This window comes from Lepisma saccharinum, chromosome 20 (assembly GCF_977018435.1).
Source record: "Lepisma saccharinum chromosome 20, izLepSacc3.1, whole genome shotgun sequence".
NCBI classification, from domain to species: domain Eukaryota; kingdom Metazoa; phylum Arthropoda; class Insecta; order Zygentoma; family Lepismatidae; genus Lepisma; species Lepisma saccharinum.
Window position 1 is genome coordinate 42,821,626 of NC_139248.1, and position 19,005 is coordinate 42,840,630.

Here is a 19,005-nt window from a genome sequence, read left to right on the forward strand (position 1 = left end):
GAGTAACAAACTTTCCCCAGATTTATTTAGTGGAAAGCATAGTTAATGCATTATAGGCAGAAATTAGAGATCAGTAATGTTGAAGAATGTAAGTAACTTTAGTTTTCTTTTGTGGACAGTTATAATCATGCAAACATTTACCTTGGCATCTATACATTTGAATCAAATGCAAAGTAAGACCAAAATAATTGCTCTCAATGACTTCCTCATTAAATCGTCTATTGATGTGACCCTCCTTCAAGAGGTCGCCATAGACGATTTTTCTGTACTGAGCATGTTTAAAGTATACAACAATTTTACTCCCTTTGCACAAGGGACTGCCATAGCATGTATGCGACACTTGGATTTACGTAATGTAGTGCCCCATCCCACGGGCAGACAAATAAGTGCCAAATTAGGCTCAGTGTTTCTCTGTAATGTGTATGCTCCGTCAGGAAGCCAAAACAGACGGGAAAGAGAAGTTTTTTTTCAACAGTTGTAGGGCCCGAGTTGACATCCCACACACTAGACACTATACTAGTGGGAGATTTTAACTGCGTAATTCGTTCACAAGATCAAAACCCGGGATACAACTTCTCACGTGCGCTCTATGAATTAACGCAGGAGTTACAACTGCGTGACGCTTGGATACACGCCAACGGTGAAAGTCCAGGTTACACACATATCACCTCCAATAGTGCGTCAAGGATCGATAGGTTTTATGTCGCACCAAGATTTCATGAATATATAATTAGTGTTCAAAATTTTCCAGTATGCTTTAGTGACCATAGTGTTCCAATTCTCAAAATAAATTTAGATTTGATCAAACCCCGACAAGGTAGCGGATACTGGCTTTTAAATAGCACATTATTACACAATGGTAGTTATGTCCAGCTAATCAGGGAAACGTGGAACGAACTCAAGGCCTCTCGGTCAGTGCAAAAGACCCTAATCGAGAGGTGGGAAACTCGAGTTAAGCCTAAATTTCGTCAGGTCAGTAAATTCTTCAGTGCAGAGGTTAGTAGAGATCAAAGAAACAAATATAATTTTTTGTATGCAGTCTTGAATGATCTCCATCGTTTAGCACTGCAAGGTAATTTCGATCGTCCCTATGCAAATAAAATAAAAGCGCAATTACTTTCTATACATAGGAAACCACAATCTGCAGCAATAATAAAGAGCAAGATTCTTCCTATAGACCCTGACGAGCAAGCCACACTAAGTCACATTCTTAAAGAACATAAACACGCCAGGAGTCACGTCATTCATAAATTAACTTTAGATTCCTGTGAAGTTGTCACCAGCCCTCATAGTATACACGACAGGTTTTTGCAATACTATAAAAATCTACTTGGTCAAGCCTTTAAACCAACAGAAACGCAATGTAATTTTTTGAACTACCTCCCTGCATCACTGACGGAAAATGAAAGAACTGAGCTCACACAACCGTTTAGTAAAAAGGAGGTTCATGATGCAGTATTCAATGCTCCGAGGAATAAAACAACAGCCGAAGATGGATTACCATCAGAATTCTATCAATGTTTCTGGGGTTTAATAGGAGACGAATTAACGAAATGGGTCAACGAAGTGTTGACAACAGGGACAATAGGGAAGACCAGTAGCGCGGGAGTTATAGTGTTAGTTCCCAAAAAGGCAAATCCAAAGTTCGTCACAGATTTTAGGCCAATTTCAATATTGAGTAGTGACATCAAACTTATAAGTAGGTGCATAAATCAGCGTTTAAAAAAATATATGGTTAAACTTATTGGCAATTTACAGTTTGCTTGTAATACGTCTCAAAGTATACATCACTTGCTGCAAACGATAAGAGACGTAATTATTACCAAACAAAATAAGAATGCATCAGAGGCAATTCTATCTTTAGACATTTCCCAAGCATATGACAGAGTGAGCCACGAATTTCTGTACAAAGTCTTAGAAGCATATGGCTTCGGAGACACTTTTATTACTTGGATCAAAACCTTATATAATCATATGATGCTAAAACTCAAAATAAATGATTTCTTGACAACAAGTTTTAAAATGCAACGAGGTGTACTACAAGGTAGTCCCTTGAGTAGCACATTGTACGTCCTCACAATAGGCCCCTTTTTGTTTAGTATCCAGAATAATTTACAGGGCATTTCTATGGCTTCCACCACAATACAAGTTGGCAGCTTCATGGATGACGTGACAATTATTCTCAAGGATGAAAGAGATCTGTACAGTGTTCAAAGCCAAATACATACTTTTGAGCACACATCAGGAGCAAAACTAAACAATCGAAAGTCATTCCTGATGCCCCTTGGCAAGGATGATCCTTTCACAAACAATACGGAGATCCCTGTAGACAAGAAAATAAAAGTTTTAGGGATAAACTTCTATGCAAATATCGATGAAACGATCGAAGCCAACAGTAAACTCACTTGCGAGAGGGCAATCTCAGAGCGAACAAGCTGCGCTCTCTCAGTTTAAAAGCACGAGTAAGATTTATCAATGTTTTTGCTCTCTCTAAACTTTGGTATGTAGCAAAAATCCTGCCCTTCAAAACCCAGCACTTAGCCAAGGTCAACAAAGCTGTTGGCTGCTTTATGTGGCACGATACAATTTTCCGGGTGGCAATAAATGAGATCACGTTACCAGAGAAGACAGGTGGGTTGCCACTAATACACGCAAACACACAGGCAAGAGCATTGTTTGTACAGACTGGCCTTCAAACAGCTTTCTCACTGCACGAGTCAACTACCCAAGCATGTATACAGACGATAATACGGAAGCTCCCATCGATATCCAAAGTATCCCCAAAAGGTTTTTGTTTTATAAGGACATCGCTTTACAAGTATGCTACCAGTTATTACGACATGAGACAATTACACCATCTGTTAAAAAGTTATATAGTGAAATCAATTGTTCAAAGAACACAGTACCACGAATAGTCAGGGATTTCAATACACATAATTGGCCACAAATATGGGAAAATGTCTCCGCCAAACACCTTTCAAGAGCTGGCCAATCAATATGGTACAAAGTGGTCCATCGTGTTATAGTGACAATAGATAGGACATACCAATATGGAATCAGTGACTCTCCTAACTGTATATCATGCAACGTGCCAGACTCTTTAACCCACAGGATAACGAAGTGTCGAAACTCCTCCACGGCATGGAACAAATAGAGAACAATGCTTAGTCGTATATGCCGCACCTCATTAACTAAGTTTACGGATACAGATATAGTTTTTCCTGATTTCAATTTTTTCCACCAACAAAACAACGAGCAGTACAATGGTTGATAACTGAATACTTATTATATATATTTCACAATGACGAGAGCATTTTTTCAGAAACAATTCAGTATCTTCTTGCAAGAACAATACGAAAAAATTCCTCTCCAAGCAAGGAAGAAATGGTATGCAAATTTCTTATTAGTGCTTTATACTTAATTTAGGTCAAACAAAAATGTAAAGGTTAACCAGATAGAAATATAAATTGTAATAGCAGTAATACACTTATGTCAACAACAATGTCATTCCATAACTTGTATATCAGAATGAGACAATAATAAAAAAAAAAGTCGGTATGATAACTTCCCAACATGCCAATGGTCCTGGGTTCGCCTCTCCGCAAAGGCAGATTTTTTTTACAGTGCAGTGCAGACTAGTACCTATATAGCTAGGATGAAATTAATTACACATATCGGCACGACTGTTACTTTTTTATAAAAATATAATGGGTTTGAGAGTAACTACTGGATATTAAACTTCTTACAAAATGTGGAAATGCATGTGATCAATACATACAGTTCTTGCTTTGCAAATAAATCACGCAAGATCAAGAAGCAGTGGAACGTTATTGTGGAAACACTTAGCAGTAACGTCAAAAATTCCAGCTTTTATTGAAAGAAGTATATATTGGTTGAGTTATGAATTGAATTTCAATTTTTAAAACGAAAAGTAGCTAAGAACATATTAGGTTATATGAGTCGACAGAATTAGTCCAGATCTTAACATTATAATTGTGTTGTAAAATCTGTAGCTGTATATAAGAATCCGACTGAGGGACGGCATGGCATGGATTCGAGTCCGCCGGGGTTCAATAGCTGTGTTCTCGGCCTGTGTATACGACCGGTGAGTAGCGTAACCCGGTCTAGGAAATCTTCTACAACAGCTGGCGGTTCGACGTGCTGACCCCATGCCACCCGAATAGCGGTTGAAGTTCTCCACACCTCTATGTAGGATTGTGGGAGGGAGACAGGCAGTCGGAAGATAGGACAAGGCCCTTCGAGGTCTGTCGCGCCATGGGTTATTTATTATTCATTTATTTAAGAAGGAAAAATCTAAGATGCTTTTCGAAATTAGCAGGTGAAAACATGGTTAAAAAAATGCATGTGGTATGCACTTCCAACATCCCATTATCCCATGTATTCGAGGTTCTGTGGACACAGATATTTAAAAAAAATCACTGTATAAATGCAGATTCGAACACACATATGTTGGTGCCTCATTGGTAACTAAAAATAATAAAACTTCTGTAATCGGGTTCGAACACGCATCCCTCAGATCGTGAAGCCGTAACACTAATCACTCACCTATACCTTCTATTGGTAAGTATTTATTTACTTATCATGTAAGTTTTCGAATTGTTTCACTACTGGCGATGTGAATTTCTTCTCGCTTATTTTCTTTCAGATGTAGTTGTTTTTCCAGACCGATACATTTTTTTACCTTTTGCCACCCACTGAGATTCTTACGGAATACATTATTGAAACGTAACTCCCAGAAAAGAGAATATGTTAGTTTCAAAAAACTTGAAGTGGGAATGGTGTGTTCAGTCACACATTTGACCTTAATATTTTTCATATTTGAAGTTTTGCTATCAACGCCACCATCAACCGAGCATTTTCTTTCTGGACAGATAGTACTTCATTTATAGAGAGAAATTTTCGAGGATAGCTTGGCTGGCGTCGTCCATAGACATTTAGCAAAAAGACAATTCATTCATTATTTCTTTAAGTTGTCAATAATGGCCGAGTATACTTCGGAACTACGTATATCGTATATGCAGTTTGGCACAGTTGTATTGAAATTGCATTAAAGTTAACCCTTGATCTCTGCACCAAGAACCCCTTACGTGTAGGCAACACACATTACACTGCAATTTTTATAACTCTTGTCTGGTCTTACGGCGGTCAGCCTACATGCTGGCAAGAGAAGTGGGGAGCAGGGAAGCGGCCAATCCAGCGCGATGAGAAACACAGCAGTTTGTAGAACGAGGTGTGTGCAGCATCTCCTCCCGCAACGTTGTAACTCTCGGCACCACTGCTATTGGAGAAATGCTGGCAAGGAGAGTGGGAAGCGGACTTCTCAAAGGGGGATCTTATTTAATTGATTGATTTGGTGTTTTAAGTTCACTTTATGCACATAAGGCTAATCGGGACTGGACCTACAGTTTAAAGTGGGATCCGAACCACTATGTGCCTCCACAGGGAATCGAACCCGGGAAATCTTATTTGATACCTGAGCATTAGTCTACCATCATATTCTTGCCCCATCGCCCTTTATAGTACTGTTCCATCGTTTTCAGATCTTGGTGAAAGCGCTCTCCTTGTTCATCGCTAACAGTCACAAGGCTTTCTGGGAACTGATCAAGGTTACTGTTCAGGAAATGGGTCTTTACACTCACGTTGCACCCAATATCGTAGAAAGCCAACAACATTCAACCTCAATCTCATAAGTTGTCCGCCATTTTGTTACCAAGAAAGTTGTTTTATTCCCACGAAAACAGCCATGCTGCCTTCTTGATTGATTGATTAGGTTGCTTTATTTTACTTTGCTTTTTGTGCCACTTTTGGCTAATTTGCTGATGGGATGAAATTGATGAATGGACATTCACAAATATCCATGCCCAGGCGAGGATTCGAACCCGGGACCCCTGGCGTCGTAGCGCGATGTGATAACCACTCTACCATGGGGGCCGGTATGCTGCCTTCTTGTTGTTCTCTTTTCTGGTAAATTCTTCGCCACATGCAAGAATACGAATTTGAGGTCCATCGAACAAAGTTTGGCAATTCTATTTCCAGAGTATTGCGGAAGCAGCACACTTCTTCTGTGTCCAGTGCTTCTCTCGAGCATGGATACTTCGTGAAGCCTTTCTGCCGTTAATCTTGAGATGAACACAAATGAGAAGACCTGGAATATCATGGCAGTAAACAAAGTATTTGTCTTCAAAGAAATCGAGAAAGATCTGGTTCCACTTTCGGAAATGTGACTCTTTCTTAAGCAGTGCAGTACTTCTTTTTTCTTGCAGCCTGGAGGCTAATAACTCAGCTGCTTTCTTATATCTACTTGATGAAGCCATAATCCGATACAAAAACAGAAAAGGGTGTGTTTCAATCTGATTTTAGGATAGATATCGTTGTCAACCTATCCCCAGTGTAAATACCAATGGATGTCCATTCCTGCTAAAGTAAAAGTTTCAAATTGCGTGATAACTGTAGCATGTACAGGAAAACCTATTTCAGATTTGAAATCAGCGTTGAAAAAATATTCAGAAACAGTTGAAAAATCTAATGCAACAGAAAACAAGATAAAAATATTCCCCAGTGTTATTAATTGTAATACAGCGTGTCATGTTACTAGTCTTTAATCTCGTCGCTGTAACAATGAGAGAAAAAAGAAAGAAAAACAACATGTTGACGATAGTAAAGCTATCCGTTTCGTGACAATTTCCATTTCGAGCGCTGATGCCATTTCATAATAGGCTAATTGATGCGAATAACTTAACTAAGTAGTAAAGTAGTGCAGTTATATTTTTGCTATATTTATGTACTCATTTCCTCAATCATGTAAACGTTCTCTTAATTATTTGCAGAAAATATACCAAGGAACTATTTTTAAGCATTAAGAATATAATAATTGCTTTTAACTGTTTAAAGAAAAGTCTGAACCTAAATTTGTCGTTACAATTACAGGCCAATTTTTCTCTTGTATAGATCGCTTACCTCCCTAAAGTTTCCGACTTCTCTATCCTGAACGGCCTGCAGCTGTTCCTGTGCTCCGGCCAGTGTTCCCTCTGGTGCTCCCTGCCGCAGTACGAGATGCAGGCGCAGTTGGCACACGTCTGCGCCGCCGGGGACTTGCACACCGCGCAGCAGTCTGGAGACTCCATGGCGATTCTGTGAAGCATCGACAGAAAATAAAATGAAAATGGCTGTGACTTAAGCCACAAAAAAGGTGACAAGGTGAATCATATAAAACTAATACATTTCTTTCTCGTTTTATATCAACAGAGGCAGGACATGTGAGAGATTAATTTCTCGTCTGTGATAATATATTGTCAAGAGAGTGCGCAGCTGTGCAGGATTTGGTAGCTGTTGTCGCCATATTGCCTCAGTCGTTGGGATGCAGTACACGTTACGAATTTTCATGAAGTTTCTTTGAGGACCGGATAATTTTCTGAAACTTATAGCCAACGAGATTGTCTGATTTTACACCCCCAGACTTCTTTCTGTGGGGATATCTTAAAGAGATGTGTACGACAACAGCATGCTCCAACGAACTTCGAGGAACATGGAACGACGGGTCCAGCTATGCCTTCAGGAAGGTAGAGGCCATTTTCAGCATGTAATGTACAGGTTATTTAACTCCCATACCTATGCTACATTTAAGACGTAATAGCTTGTTGCGAGCTTTAGTCTTATTCACATACATTACATACATTGATAATAACTGCAGTTTTAATAATAACCGAAATAAAACAATGCTTTATAGTTCAATGACAACACCATTAAGCCTTGTTTCCATGATAACCAAAAACTCAATATGTTGACCAAGGCAGAAATTTATGTTATTTTAAAACATAAACTAAACGTTACGTTTCAACTTTCTAGCAAGAAGACCTTGCTAGAACGTTGAAACGTAACGTTTAGTTTATGTTTCAAAATAAAATAAATTTCTGCCTTGGTCAACATATTGAGGTTTTGGTTTTGGTTTATAGTTCAGGTAAACGTCCCTAGAGTTTATTTATCGCTAACGAACGAACAAACTCTCTAGAATTTCTAAACCCTAAGGTTCAGTGATGCAGCAACACAAGTCTTCCATATCTCCCTCTCCTAATTAGGACCCATCGACTCCTGACCATCCTTAACAATTTCCTTCATGTTCATCTTGCCTTCTTACAGATTTCTAACCACTTGGTTTAAAAACACAAAACAAAAAAAACGAACCTTTATACGTTTGCTGCTTTTCCTACCCATAAAAGTGCTCCTAATTTAATTATTCCAATAATATCAGGGTCCCGCACAGTAGCCGTGCGGTCTAACGCGTCAGGCTTTGGGCTCCGGCTTCGGGACGCGCGCAGGCTCGAGTCTCCTGAGGGAAGAATAACAACTATTCTCCTGAGATTTCGGCCTGTGTATGGGACCGGTGGCCACTCACCATCGTGCAAAAAATTGGAGAGCTAGGAATGAGTAGCGTAACCCGATCATGGAAACCTACAACAATGACTGGGGGTTCGCCGTGCTGACCACACGTCACCCTGTAACTGGTTGAATGATCTCCCACCTTAGCAGGTGGAGTGAGGCCGGGAGTTGGTAGGTAGGCATTTCACCTCAAGGGCTGTTGTGCCTAGGTTGTTGTTGTTATTATTAATAATTATATCAGCGGATGAATATACGCAGTTTCGACAGCTGCAAATTACGACTGCGACCTACTTTTCGTAGAGATGGTAGCGAGAAGAGAATGAGCAGCCAAGACGAGAACTACACGAAACCGACAACGAGACAAACCTCTATAAAATCGATACGAGACAACGCTTAGTGCCCATGATTATAATATACTTGAAAAATGCATCTAAAGCAACATTTACTTTTCTATATGACTTATTCACGAATAGCAAACAAATATCTATACTCCATCACGGATATCTCTGGAGCAAGACCGCGCATTGCAACAGAGGAGGGGAGGGGGGATCGAGTGGACAGAGCGAAGCAGTACACGCTGCAGAGAAGGCCGGTAACTGCAGTCGTTCTCCCTGCAATTCCGTCCCCCCTCACGTGTTCATTGGTGGAGCGGTCTCGGGCCTGTGTAAAACTTTGTTCCTTAACACTCTTGGTATATCAGAAAAAGTCTGCGAACAGCCATAGCTAAAAAGAAGCCCACAGGAATTGTTGATAAAGATAACATAGGGGTAGGCCAGAAAATATTCAGTCACAGGATAAGGAAAGAAGAGATGCATGCAATCGTGGAACACATTGGTCGATTTACAAGAATGGAATCACACTATGTCGACAAAAGTCAAAAAGAGACTATTGTACAGTGTCTCTCAAACGTTTTAAGACAACGACATTTTAAACTAGGCAACCCAATTTACACAAGGTGTTGGTGGGTTGCGTGTAGAGTTAGGCTCAATTTCAGGGTTGCCACATGCACAATAAATATTTATAAAATACGCGAAAGAAATAAAAACAAGTATTAATGTATAAAAAGTATTAAAAATATCAATATTATATCGCAAGTGACAAAATTCTTTCTGAAAGAAAAATAATAGGTTTTCTAGCATTTCATCGCTGATGAGTCTACAGAAAGGAGAAGAGGTGAGAAAACGAGAGGTGACAAATGACAGGAGAAAGAGAAAGCGAGAGGAGAAAAGGAAAAGTAGAGGAGAGAAGAAAGAGAGGATATACGAGGAGAGGAGATGTAGTGAGGAGAATGGAAAAATATTCTAGGAGAGATGAGGAAAATGGAGCAAAGAAGAGAAAAGAGAAGGAAAACGAGATGAGAGAAGAGTGGAGAGTGAGTAAAGGAGAGAAAAAGAGAAGAACGAAAAGAAGAGGAGAAAAGTGCGTGGAGTCGGAAATCTAAGACAGGAAAGGAGATACGAGGAGTGGAGATGAGTGGGATGGAGATAAGATGCGAGAAAAGTAGGGAAGGCGATATGAGATAAAAGCAGAGCAGAAGGAGGGGAGAGAAGAAGGAGAAGGACAAGAGAAGAACAGAAGGGACTGAAGAGAAGAGGTAGTTGCAGAAAATATCATCTCAGCGTCAAGAATTGATGCATTGGTCAAATTATCGACATGAAACATTCAATAGCATTTTGAAATGTATTGGAGAATGTATTAAATCGGTGCGAAATGCCTTTTGGTTTAGTTCAGAGCAAGGTAAAATCTTCCATGTAAGATCTTTGATTTTACCAGCGATTATACCACTAAAAACATGAATGTAATTTTAATATTTATAAGAATTATCCAATTTTTGTCCAATTCTCGGTTCGTTGAAACGGAGATTTTGTAATTTAATATTTCCCCTCCCCCCATCGTTAATTCCAAACTGAATCATTCCGTTTCACACGGGGTGAACAATGAACACAATGGGATAGGTCTAAAACTTACGAAAATTTTCTGCTACTTTTTTTTTTTTTAAGTTTTATTTCACTATTCTGTTTACATCTATGGATTTTTTGTATACATACAATTACATTACATCCAGATATTTACCAAAATATTGTGACAATCGGACATTTTGTTTATTTGATTGTTTCCATCTAGATCTTTTAAGATACATTGTATATAGGGTGATATTTGGTTCAAACTTTTTGCTATATATATAATATACTGTATGTGCTATTAGCCACACAATGGCATTTTGTTTCTTCACAGGGAAATATTTGAAGTCTGGTAATATACAAATTTTTGCTTGAAAGCATTGTGGCGATATACGACATATTTTGGCAAGGCACATAAGAAGAAAGGCCCAAATTTCTGAAATTCCTTTACATGTAGTGAGGCGATGTTCATTTGTATCCACCGCTCCACATTGTCTACACTCATTTGTTGGTAGTCTTTTTATTTCATTTAGTCGAACATTTGTTGGAACTAGATCATGCACCAGGGTATACCACAAACTTCGTATGTCCGTGTCAAGGAAAGGCTTGTGGAGATTTTGCCATACATTTGACCAAATAACATTAGGAAATTTTTTCTCTATTCGACTCTGCTGCAAAATAAGTTGTCGTTGAAAATGTTCATACAAATATTTTGACAGAGTATTCTTCTTCAAATCCATGGGAAACTCCACATAACTCCATTCTTGTATAAAGATTCGTACATACATAGGGTTCTTTGTTAGTCGAGACAAGTTGGGTGGATTTTGCGGTGGAAACGTATCGGTAAATATACGCAACCACATTGATGTAATCGACCGTTCAATTAAGTACAATTTATAATTTCTAGCTAAAAATAGGGACTTACATTTATTTTCAATATTCCATAGTTCTAGACCACCTGTCATTTGTGTTTGGCACATGATCGGGAAAGGTACCCGAAAAAAATGTCCGTACCACATGAACCATCCCACAGCAGACTTTATTTGTCGGAGATATTGCTGTGTGATTGGCAACACTTGAGCGACATAATTTAATTTACTAAAAATAAAAGTGTGTAGGAACCAAACACGCTGAATTAAATTGAGTTGTCTTCCTCTCATTTGATAACACTGTAACCTGATTTCGCTTACAATTTTCGTCCAGTTTAGATCCAGCATTCTGGATTCATTAGTATGAAAAGTAATGCCCAAAATTTTGAGTTCGTTTACATATTTTATCCCTATGTCCGGATTGTCTTGCTTCCAGTTGCCAACAGGTAAAGCCTTTGATTTTGTCATGTTAACTTCCGCTCCACTGGCAGAACAATACAAACACATTGCATTCAGTATATTTTGGAGCTGGTTCGTTGTTGTTACACAAGCTGATAAATCGTCTGCGAATGTAAACACTTGCGTTTCAAGGAAAGCACTCGCTGCCGGTGGGGCTCGGCACTGAATATATCGAAGTAGCGGGTCCAAGGTCAAAGCGAAGAGAAGCATACTCAAGGGGCACCCCTGGCGAATGGATCTCGTCACGTGTATTGCAGGAGTCACGAATCCATTGATAAGAAGACGGGAGGTTGCCTTTCTATAGAAGCTTTGCAAAACAGATATAAAGGCTTCACTGAAGCGATAGGCTCGAAGTACTTCAAACAAATATTGGTGAATTACAAGATCAAAAGCTTTTGTGAAATCAAAGGATAGTATACAAGCTGCGGTTTGTTGCATTTCATAATAATACATTATATCACGTATACCCGCCACCGTAGAAAATATATTTTGAGTTTTACTGACACATGTTTGCCGTGAACTGAGTAAGGAAGATAATATAGGTTTCAGTCTATTAGCCAAAACTTTGGCCATAATCTTATAGTCACAGTTTAACAAAGTAATGGGCCTAAAGTCAGTCACTGCACTCGGACGCGTTTTTTTGGCAATCAGTACAATTATACCTTCATTTTGAAGCACGCATTCGTTTCGAAATGCATCTTGTATTATCTTGACCAATTCATGTTTCATAATATCAAAAAAACGTATATAAAATTGGTAGCCTATGCCATCGTTGCCAGGAGTGCGCTTAACGTTACAAGTACGCAGTGCTTCATACACCTCATCGACAGTGACGTCACTGTCTAACAAAGTTCTGTCTTCGTCCGTCAAAAAATTATTTACCGAGGTGAGCAATTGTTGTACAGCCAATTGATCTACTTCTTTACCAGTATACAAATTATTATAATACGTGTAAAACGCCTGTGATATACCGTGTTGATTGCTATGTGTATCTCCGCCAGGATCGACAATATTGTTTATCAATAGAGCTCGCCTTTGTTTTTGTGTGTGTACATAGTGAAATAAAGAGGTTCGTTCATCTTGCAAGGATGACGCATGAGTAGTTCTTATCTTTATACCCTCCAAGTGATGCCGTTGCAACGTAAGGATTTGTGCTTTGTATTTTTGTATCTGTGGATAATGTTCGGTGACATCAGGTCGCATACATAACTCATGTAAACATTTGTAATAGAAGTTCAACATTAAGTTCCGGTCACGTGCACTTTCTTTCCCTAGCCATTGAAAATAGGATTTAATTCGAGGTTTTACGTATTTTACCCACCACGTATTGTAATCAGTATAGTGTTTTTGTTGCCGGCACCAATACTTCCATTTTTCTTCAAACATTTCATTAACATTAGGCAGTTGAAGTAGGGCAGAGTTCATTTTCCAATAGGACGGACCCCAAACTAATTTAGATTCTTGTAGATTAATACTCATTCTGATTGCTATATGATCTGAAAAAGGTACCGGCAAAGCATCTATTGTCGTCACATATTTTATAGTATGACCAAGTGTATAGAATCTGTCCAGTCTAGAACCTGCTTTGTTATTGAAATAGGTAAACACTATATCCTTTCGTTTTTCGGTCCAGATGTCCTTCAGCTGTAAATCGCTGATTAAGGTCGTTAATGCTAAACTATTTTGAAACTTTCCTATACAATCACATGATCGCAGCACTTGATTAAAATCACCACCTAGGATGATGCACGAATCATTATTTGGAAGTAAATATACTATCTCAGACTGGTAAAATTGCTCTCTTTTCCATCTGTTTTGCTGTCCGGAGGGGGCGTAGATATTAACAAAAGTATAGCGTTGACTTTGAAAACTAATTCCCCTCCCATCGACTAATTTCTTTACATTTTTTATTTCTATACCACTTTTGATTAAAATTGCCGTCCCTCTCCCGCTTGTCCCCAAGTTTACAATAGCCTCGTACCCATACAGGAAGTTAAAATCTACAATACAAACTTCCTGCAAGTATAAAATGTCAATCGAATGGATTCGGACAAAGTCCGCAAGCAATTTGCATTTCACTGGTGTCAAGATCCCATTGATATTAAGGGTACAAAGACGAGTGCTGTAATTCATGCACAAGAAGATATTATAAAAAACTGTATATAAGAATACCACGTAAATGTGCATTTTTGGTGCTCAATTACACTAAAGTAAGTATTAGTCCGAAGTGTTTTCAGAATGATGATATTTGTTCATGTGCATGACACAATTTACACTATTTTTTCTACCTGTTATTATATCGATATTCATCTTGTAACTCTCTAACATGTAATATATAACATGACACTGTAGACACTAAGAAAGTACATAAATTTATGTCGCGCACTACACCCATAAATCACTCTCATCTCAAAACATAAACAAACAAACATTTCTCCTTACACTACCACCTAATGGAGGGGGAGGGAAAGGCGATCTGAACCCACATCTAATTAACATTTCACTTTTGTTGGGTCTTCCTGCTGTGTATGACGGACTGCTGGCTTAGAGACATCCTTGTACATTTCTTTTTCTTACCTTCTGCTACCGCTTTCAGTCGTGAACTGGTGCGTTTTTTTTCTATTTCGTTGACCTTTGTCCATAACTTGCTTATCATCTGTGGATTCCTCTTCGGTTTGGGAGTCATCTCCTGATACCATTTCTTGCGATTGTGACGAGGGAAGGGGGAGAGCAATTTCAGGTTGGTCATGTTGTTCACTCACGTTTTCTTCTGCTAGTTTCAAGGTCGTTGTGGGCGAGGAAGCGCCTGGCAGGGAAAGCTCATCACCTGCTTGGCTCTTTTCACGTTCCGATACACAGCTGTTCGCGGGGAGGGGAGGGGCTATCTTATCACTAATCGAGGCTTCAGGAGTGACCTGGTGGTTACTCGAAAGTTCCTCGCGTTCAACTTCTGCAACCCATGACGAAGTGTGACCTTCTGTTGTTAACAAATGGGAAGTTTCCTTTGCTGCTCTCTCTGATGAAACTTTGTTCGTCGGAGGATCCAGTGGCGTCTGTGCGGCACCTTCCGGTTCTTTTACATCTGGGTTCTTTGGGGATTCTTTCATTTCTATGTCCAGGGTTGTCGTGGGTACTTGAAAACTTGTAGGCTGGTATGGCAGTGGTTGTTCTTCTGCATCAATATTGATTGGTGATCGGTGGATGGCTTCCGCATATGTTGAGGCTGTCCTTCTTCCTGGTTTTCTACGCTTATCGCAACAATTTGAGAGATGTTCTGTAGATTCACATATCCTGCACGTAATCTTTTGACCATAGTACGTTACCCAATATCGATCACCTTTGATATTGATGTACGATGGAATTGGTTTTTTAAGCGTCATGCGAATTCGCTTTGTACCGGTACGCGTAGGGTATATATGTTGATCTGTGTACTTTTCATCGTCAACATATTTCACGTCACCATATGTTGCCAGTGTCTGTTGTAGAACGTCCATTGGAAGTTCCATAGGAACTACGTGTACATTCACAATTACACTATTTTGATCCGCCCATTCCAGTTTTACCTCATGCTCCCCATTGTCATCAGTGTATACTAATGTGCCTCCCGATCGTAATATTATCTGCTCGCCTAACACTCGCGATATTAACTTTATAAATACACACTTACGATATTGATCGATTTCAATACTAAGCACTTGATCTTCTGTTAGTGACAAATTCTGCTGTATCCACCGATGCAGTTAAATCGATGTCGGTTTTTGTCGCACATTCGTGAAGACCAATTTCACAGTATTCACTCGCCGTACAGACATGGTTCAGAACACAGAAGGTAGACTTAACCGGAATTTCACTCGCTTGCACGTAAATGCTCAACACGGACCGCACGTAGAGACGATGCACCGCGTGCCAGTGCTGGCAGCGAACTGCTACTGGAAGGGTTTGAACCTACGACCATCAGATTGACAGTCCTGAACGTTAAACACTACACTGCAAGCTTTCGCTCCTGAAAGTAAGTAGAAGGAGCTGACCAAAGTGAAATGTAGATGCAACTCTCCTCCTACATGTAATGTGCAAACAATACTTGTTTGTAACAAAGAAAACGAAGGTAGTACGACTCGGAGAAAACATTTAATGGAGAATTGCACATGATGAGAACTTTACATTCGATATTTGCGGAGGTATCCTTGCATTGAACTCGAGTGGGAAAAGGGGTAAAATTAGTATGTCCTGAATTGCCACAAATATAAATAGTTATTTCATTAATATTTGTCAATGTCTTTGAAGCAGTACACAATTATCGTTAAAGTATTATAATTCACGATCTTATACATGAAAATATCCCTTTGAACGTGTGTCAATTCATTTATTTGTTTTTTTTATAAATTCCATTTGCAGAACAATGTAGCTACTATACACTGCTATTACAATTAATGTTACCATGCTCTTGTTTGTAATATAAGGAGAATTAAAAAAAGAACACCTCCTAAGGAGGATCGAATCTGGGACCACAATCAGTGCTTTCAGTGCTGTCTGATGGTCATAGGTTCAAACCCTTCCAGTAGCAGAAAATTGTCGTAAGTTTTAGACCTATCCCATTGTGTTCATTGTTCACCCCGTGTGAAACGGAATGATTCAGTTTGGAATTAACGATGGGGGGAGGGGAAATATTAAATTACAAAATCTCCGTTTCAACGAACCGAGAATTGGACAAAAATTGGATAATTCTTATAAATATTAAAATTACATTCATGTTTTTAGTGGTATAATCGCTGGTAAAATCAAAGATCTTACATGGAAGATTTTACCTTGCTCTGAACTAAACCAAAAGGCACTTCGCACCGATTTAATACATTCTCCAATACATTTCAAAATGCTATTGAATGTTTCATGTCGATAATTTGACCAATGCATCAATTCTTGACGCTGAGACGATATTTTCTGCAACTACCTCTTCTCTTCAGTCCCTTCTGTTCTTCTCTTGTCCTTCTCCTTCTTCTCTCCCCTCCTTCTGCTCTGCTTTTATCTCATATCGCCTTCCCTACTTTTCTCGCATCTTATCTCCATCCCACTCATCTCCACTCCTCGTATCTCCTTTCCTGTCTTAGATTTCCGACTCCACGCACTTTTCTCCTCTTCTTTTCGTTCTTCTCTTTTTCTCTCCTTTACTCACTCTCCACTCTTCTCTCATCTCGTTTTCCTTCTCTTTTCTCTTCTTTGCTCCATTTTCCTCATCTCTCCTAGAATATTTTTCCATTCTCCTCACTACATCTCCTCTCCTCGTCTATCCTCTCTTTCTTCTCTCCTCTACTTTTCCTTTTCTCCTCTCACTTTCTCTTTCTCCTGTCATTTGTCACCTCTCGTTTTCTCACCTCTTCTCCTTTCTGTAGACTCATCAGCGATGAAATGCTAGAAAACCTATTATTTTTCTTTCAGAAAGAATTTTGTCACTTGCGATATAATATTGATATTTTTAATACTTTTTATACATTAATACTTGTTTTTATTTCTTTCGCGTATTTTATAAATATTTATTGTGCATGTGGCAACCCTGAAATTGAGCCTAACTCTACACGCAACCCACCAACACCTTGTGTAAATTGGGTTGCCTAGTTTAAAATGTCGTTGTCCTAAAACTTTTGAGAGACACTGTACATCCAGAACTGAATAAGCAGAGAATGTATGACATGTTTGTACAATAATATGCACCAAAAGGATTTACAGCAAGCTACACAACCACTGTGGCGTCTTGAAAGCTCAGAATATTTCGTTTCATAATCCTAAAAAGACAGGTGACAATTGTCTGAAAATTGCAGACAAGGGAATGCTGAGAAAAAGAAACTACTAGAAGATCAGTTTCAACAACATACAATGCAAAAAGATGCTGTAAGGAAAAAAAATATGGAAGCAAACAACGATACCAATCCTGAGAAAGCAGTGGGGACATTTGACCTTCAGTAAGTTATTTATTCTCTTACCAAAGACAAATGATAACCAGTTGTTCTACAAGCGGAGATAATCAAACAACAACTTCACTATTTACGACCTCAAAACTAAGATGTGTCACTGTTTCACGTAGCATGAAGGACAGGGAAAAAAAGGATCATGTGAAATCACCACTTGCTTGAGAATGTACCTCGAAAATCTCAATGCTGCACAAAATATCAAAGAAGTAACTTTATTTGCGGATGGATGCCCTGGACAAAATAAGAATTCCATTGTAGTAACCATACTTTTGCACACAGTATCGAGCTTGGAAAACATCGAGAAGATCAATGTTCTTTTTTTAACTTTAGCACGGGCAGAACGAAGGAGATTCTGCACATAGTGCCATTAGCACAGCCATAGATAATGCTGGTGATGTCTACGTGCCTTCGCAACTGATCCCAGTCTTCCGCCTTGCGAGGAGAAAGAAACCATATATCGTGCACACACTCCAGACTTCTGACTTCCTGGATTACAAGACCATGACATGTGATCTTCGCATACTATCCATCAGAAAAGATGATCAGGGAGATTCTGTTGACTGGACTGCAATGCGAGAGGTGATGGTGCAAGTCTTCTTCAAAACCAGTCATCTGGTGCAGTCATTGAGATACTTAAGTCTGAAACAACAACTGCAAGCTAAACCCAATTGGAACTACCATGTAAATTGTACTCAGAACATCCAAAGATTTCAAAGGACAAATAGTATGATTTGATGTCCCTTTGTCACAATATCTTACCTGTAGTCAGAGTAGCGGATTATGTCAGGTTTCTTGAATCCTTCCCGCATTGAAAACAAGACAATCTTGCTTGCAATAGTTTCTTAGAATTGACTATTTGTATCTAAGGGTCAAAATATGTTGTTCTGACAGTTTGTGATTATGTCACTTCATAGTATTTCCGACGGAAGTCCATATAGTTCTGCATGTATGTTTACCTTGAAATCAATATCGTTATGGCAATACCAAACATGTTCCAGTACTGTATTATGTACTTGAGGTTTATTCAGTGCCGGATCTACAAATCTTGGGCCCCCCTGCAAAATATTACCAAAGGCCCCCTCTACCTACTTTCCTTTACACACACACACACACACACACACCATCACACACACCCACACACACACAAACATACGTATATATACATACGAAGTAAAGGAGTTAAGCTGCGTACAATTCGTCATGATAGAAACAGGATAGGCTTAGGGGGAACCACATTGGTGTGTTCGAAGCAGATGCCCACCATATTGGTAAAAAAGTAAAAGTAAAGTGCTCCCCTGTGCATAGCACCACGCCATGAAGGCGTATAGGGGGGTGTGGGGGTAACGCCCCACACTTTCTTGATCCGGTCGTGAGCGGGGGGTGATGTGATCAGCATCACGCCCCTGACCGCGTTTA

General features: G+C 39.3%; 1 protein-coding gene across 2 annotated transcripts in view; it reads right to left on the minus strand.

The window, feature by feature from the left end:
* The window catches only part of LOC146003595 (SET domain-containing protein SmydA-8-like), a 43,456-nt gene that overhangs the window by 6,975 nt on the left and 17,476 nt on the right, over positions 1-19,005 (minus strand). For both annotated transcript variants that reach the window (XM_083141905.1, XM_083141906.1), the window contains exon 2: positions 6,979-7,152. In XM_083141905.1, the coding sequence (XP_082998031.1) occupies positions 6,979-7,145 (167 nt within the window). In that variant the 5' untranslated portion in view covers positions 7,146-7,152. The remainder of the gene's footprint in view (positions 1-6,978; positions 7,153-19,005) is intronic.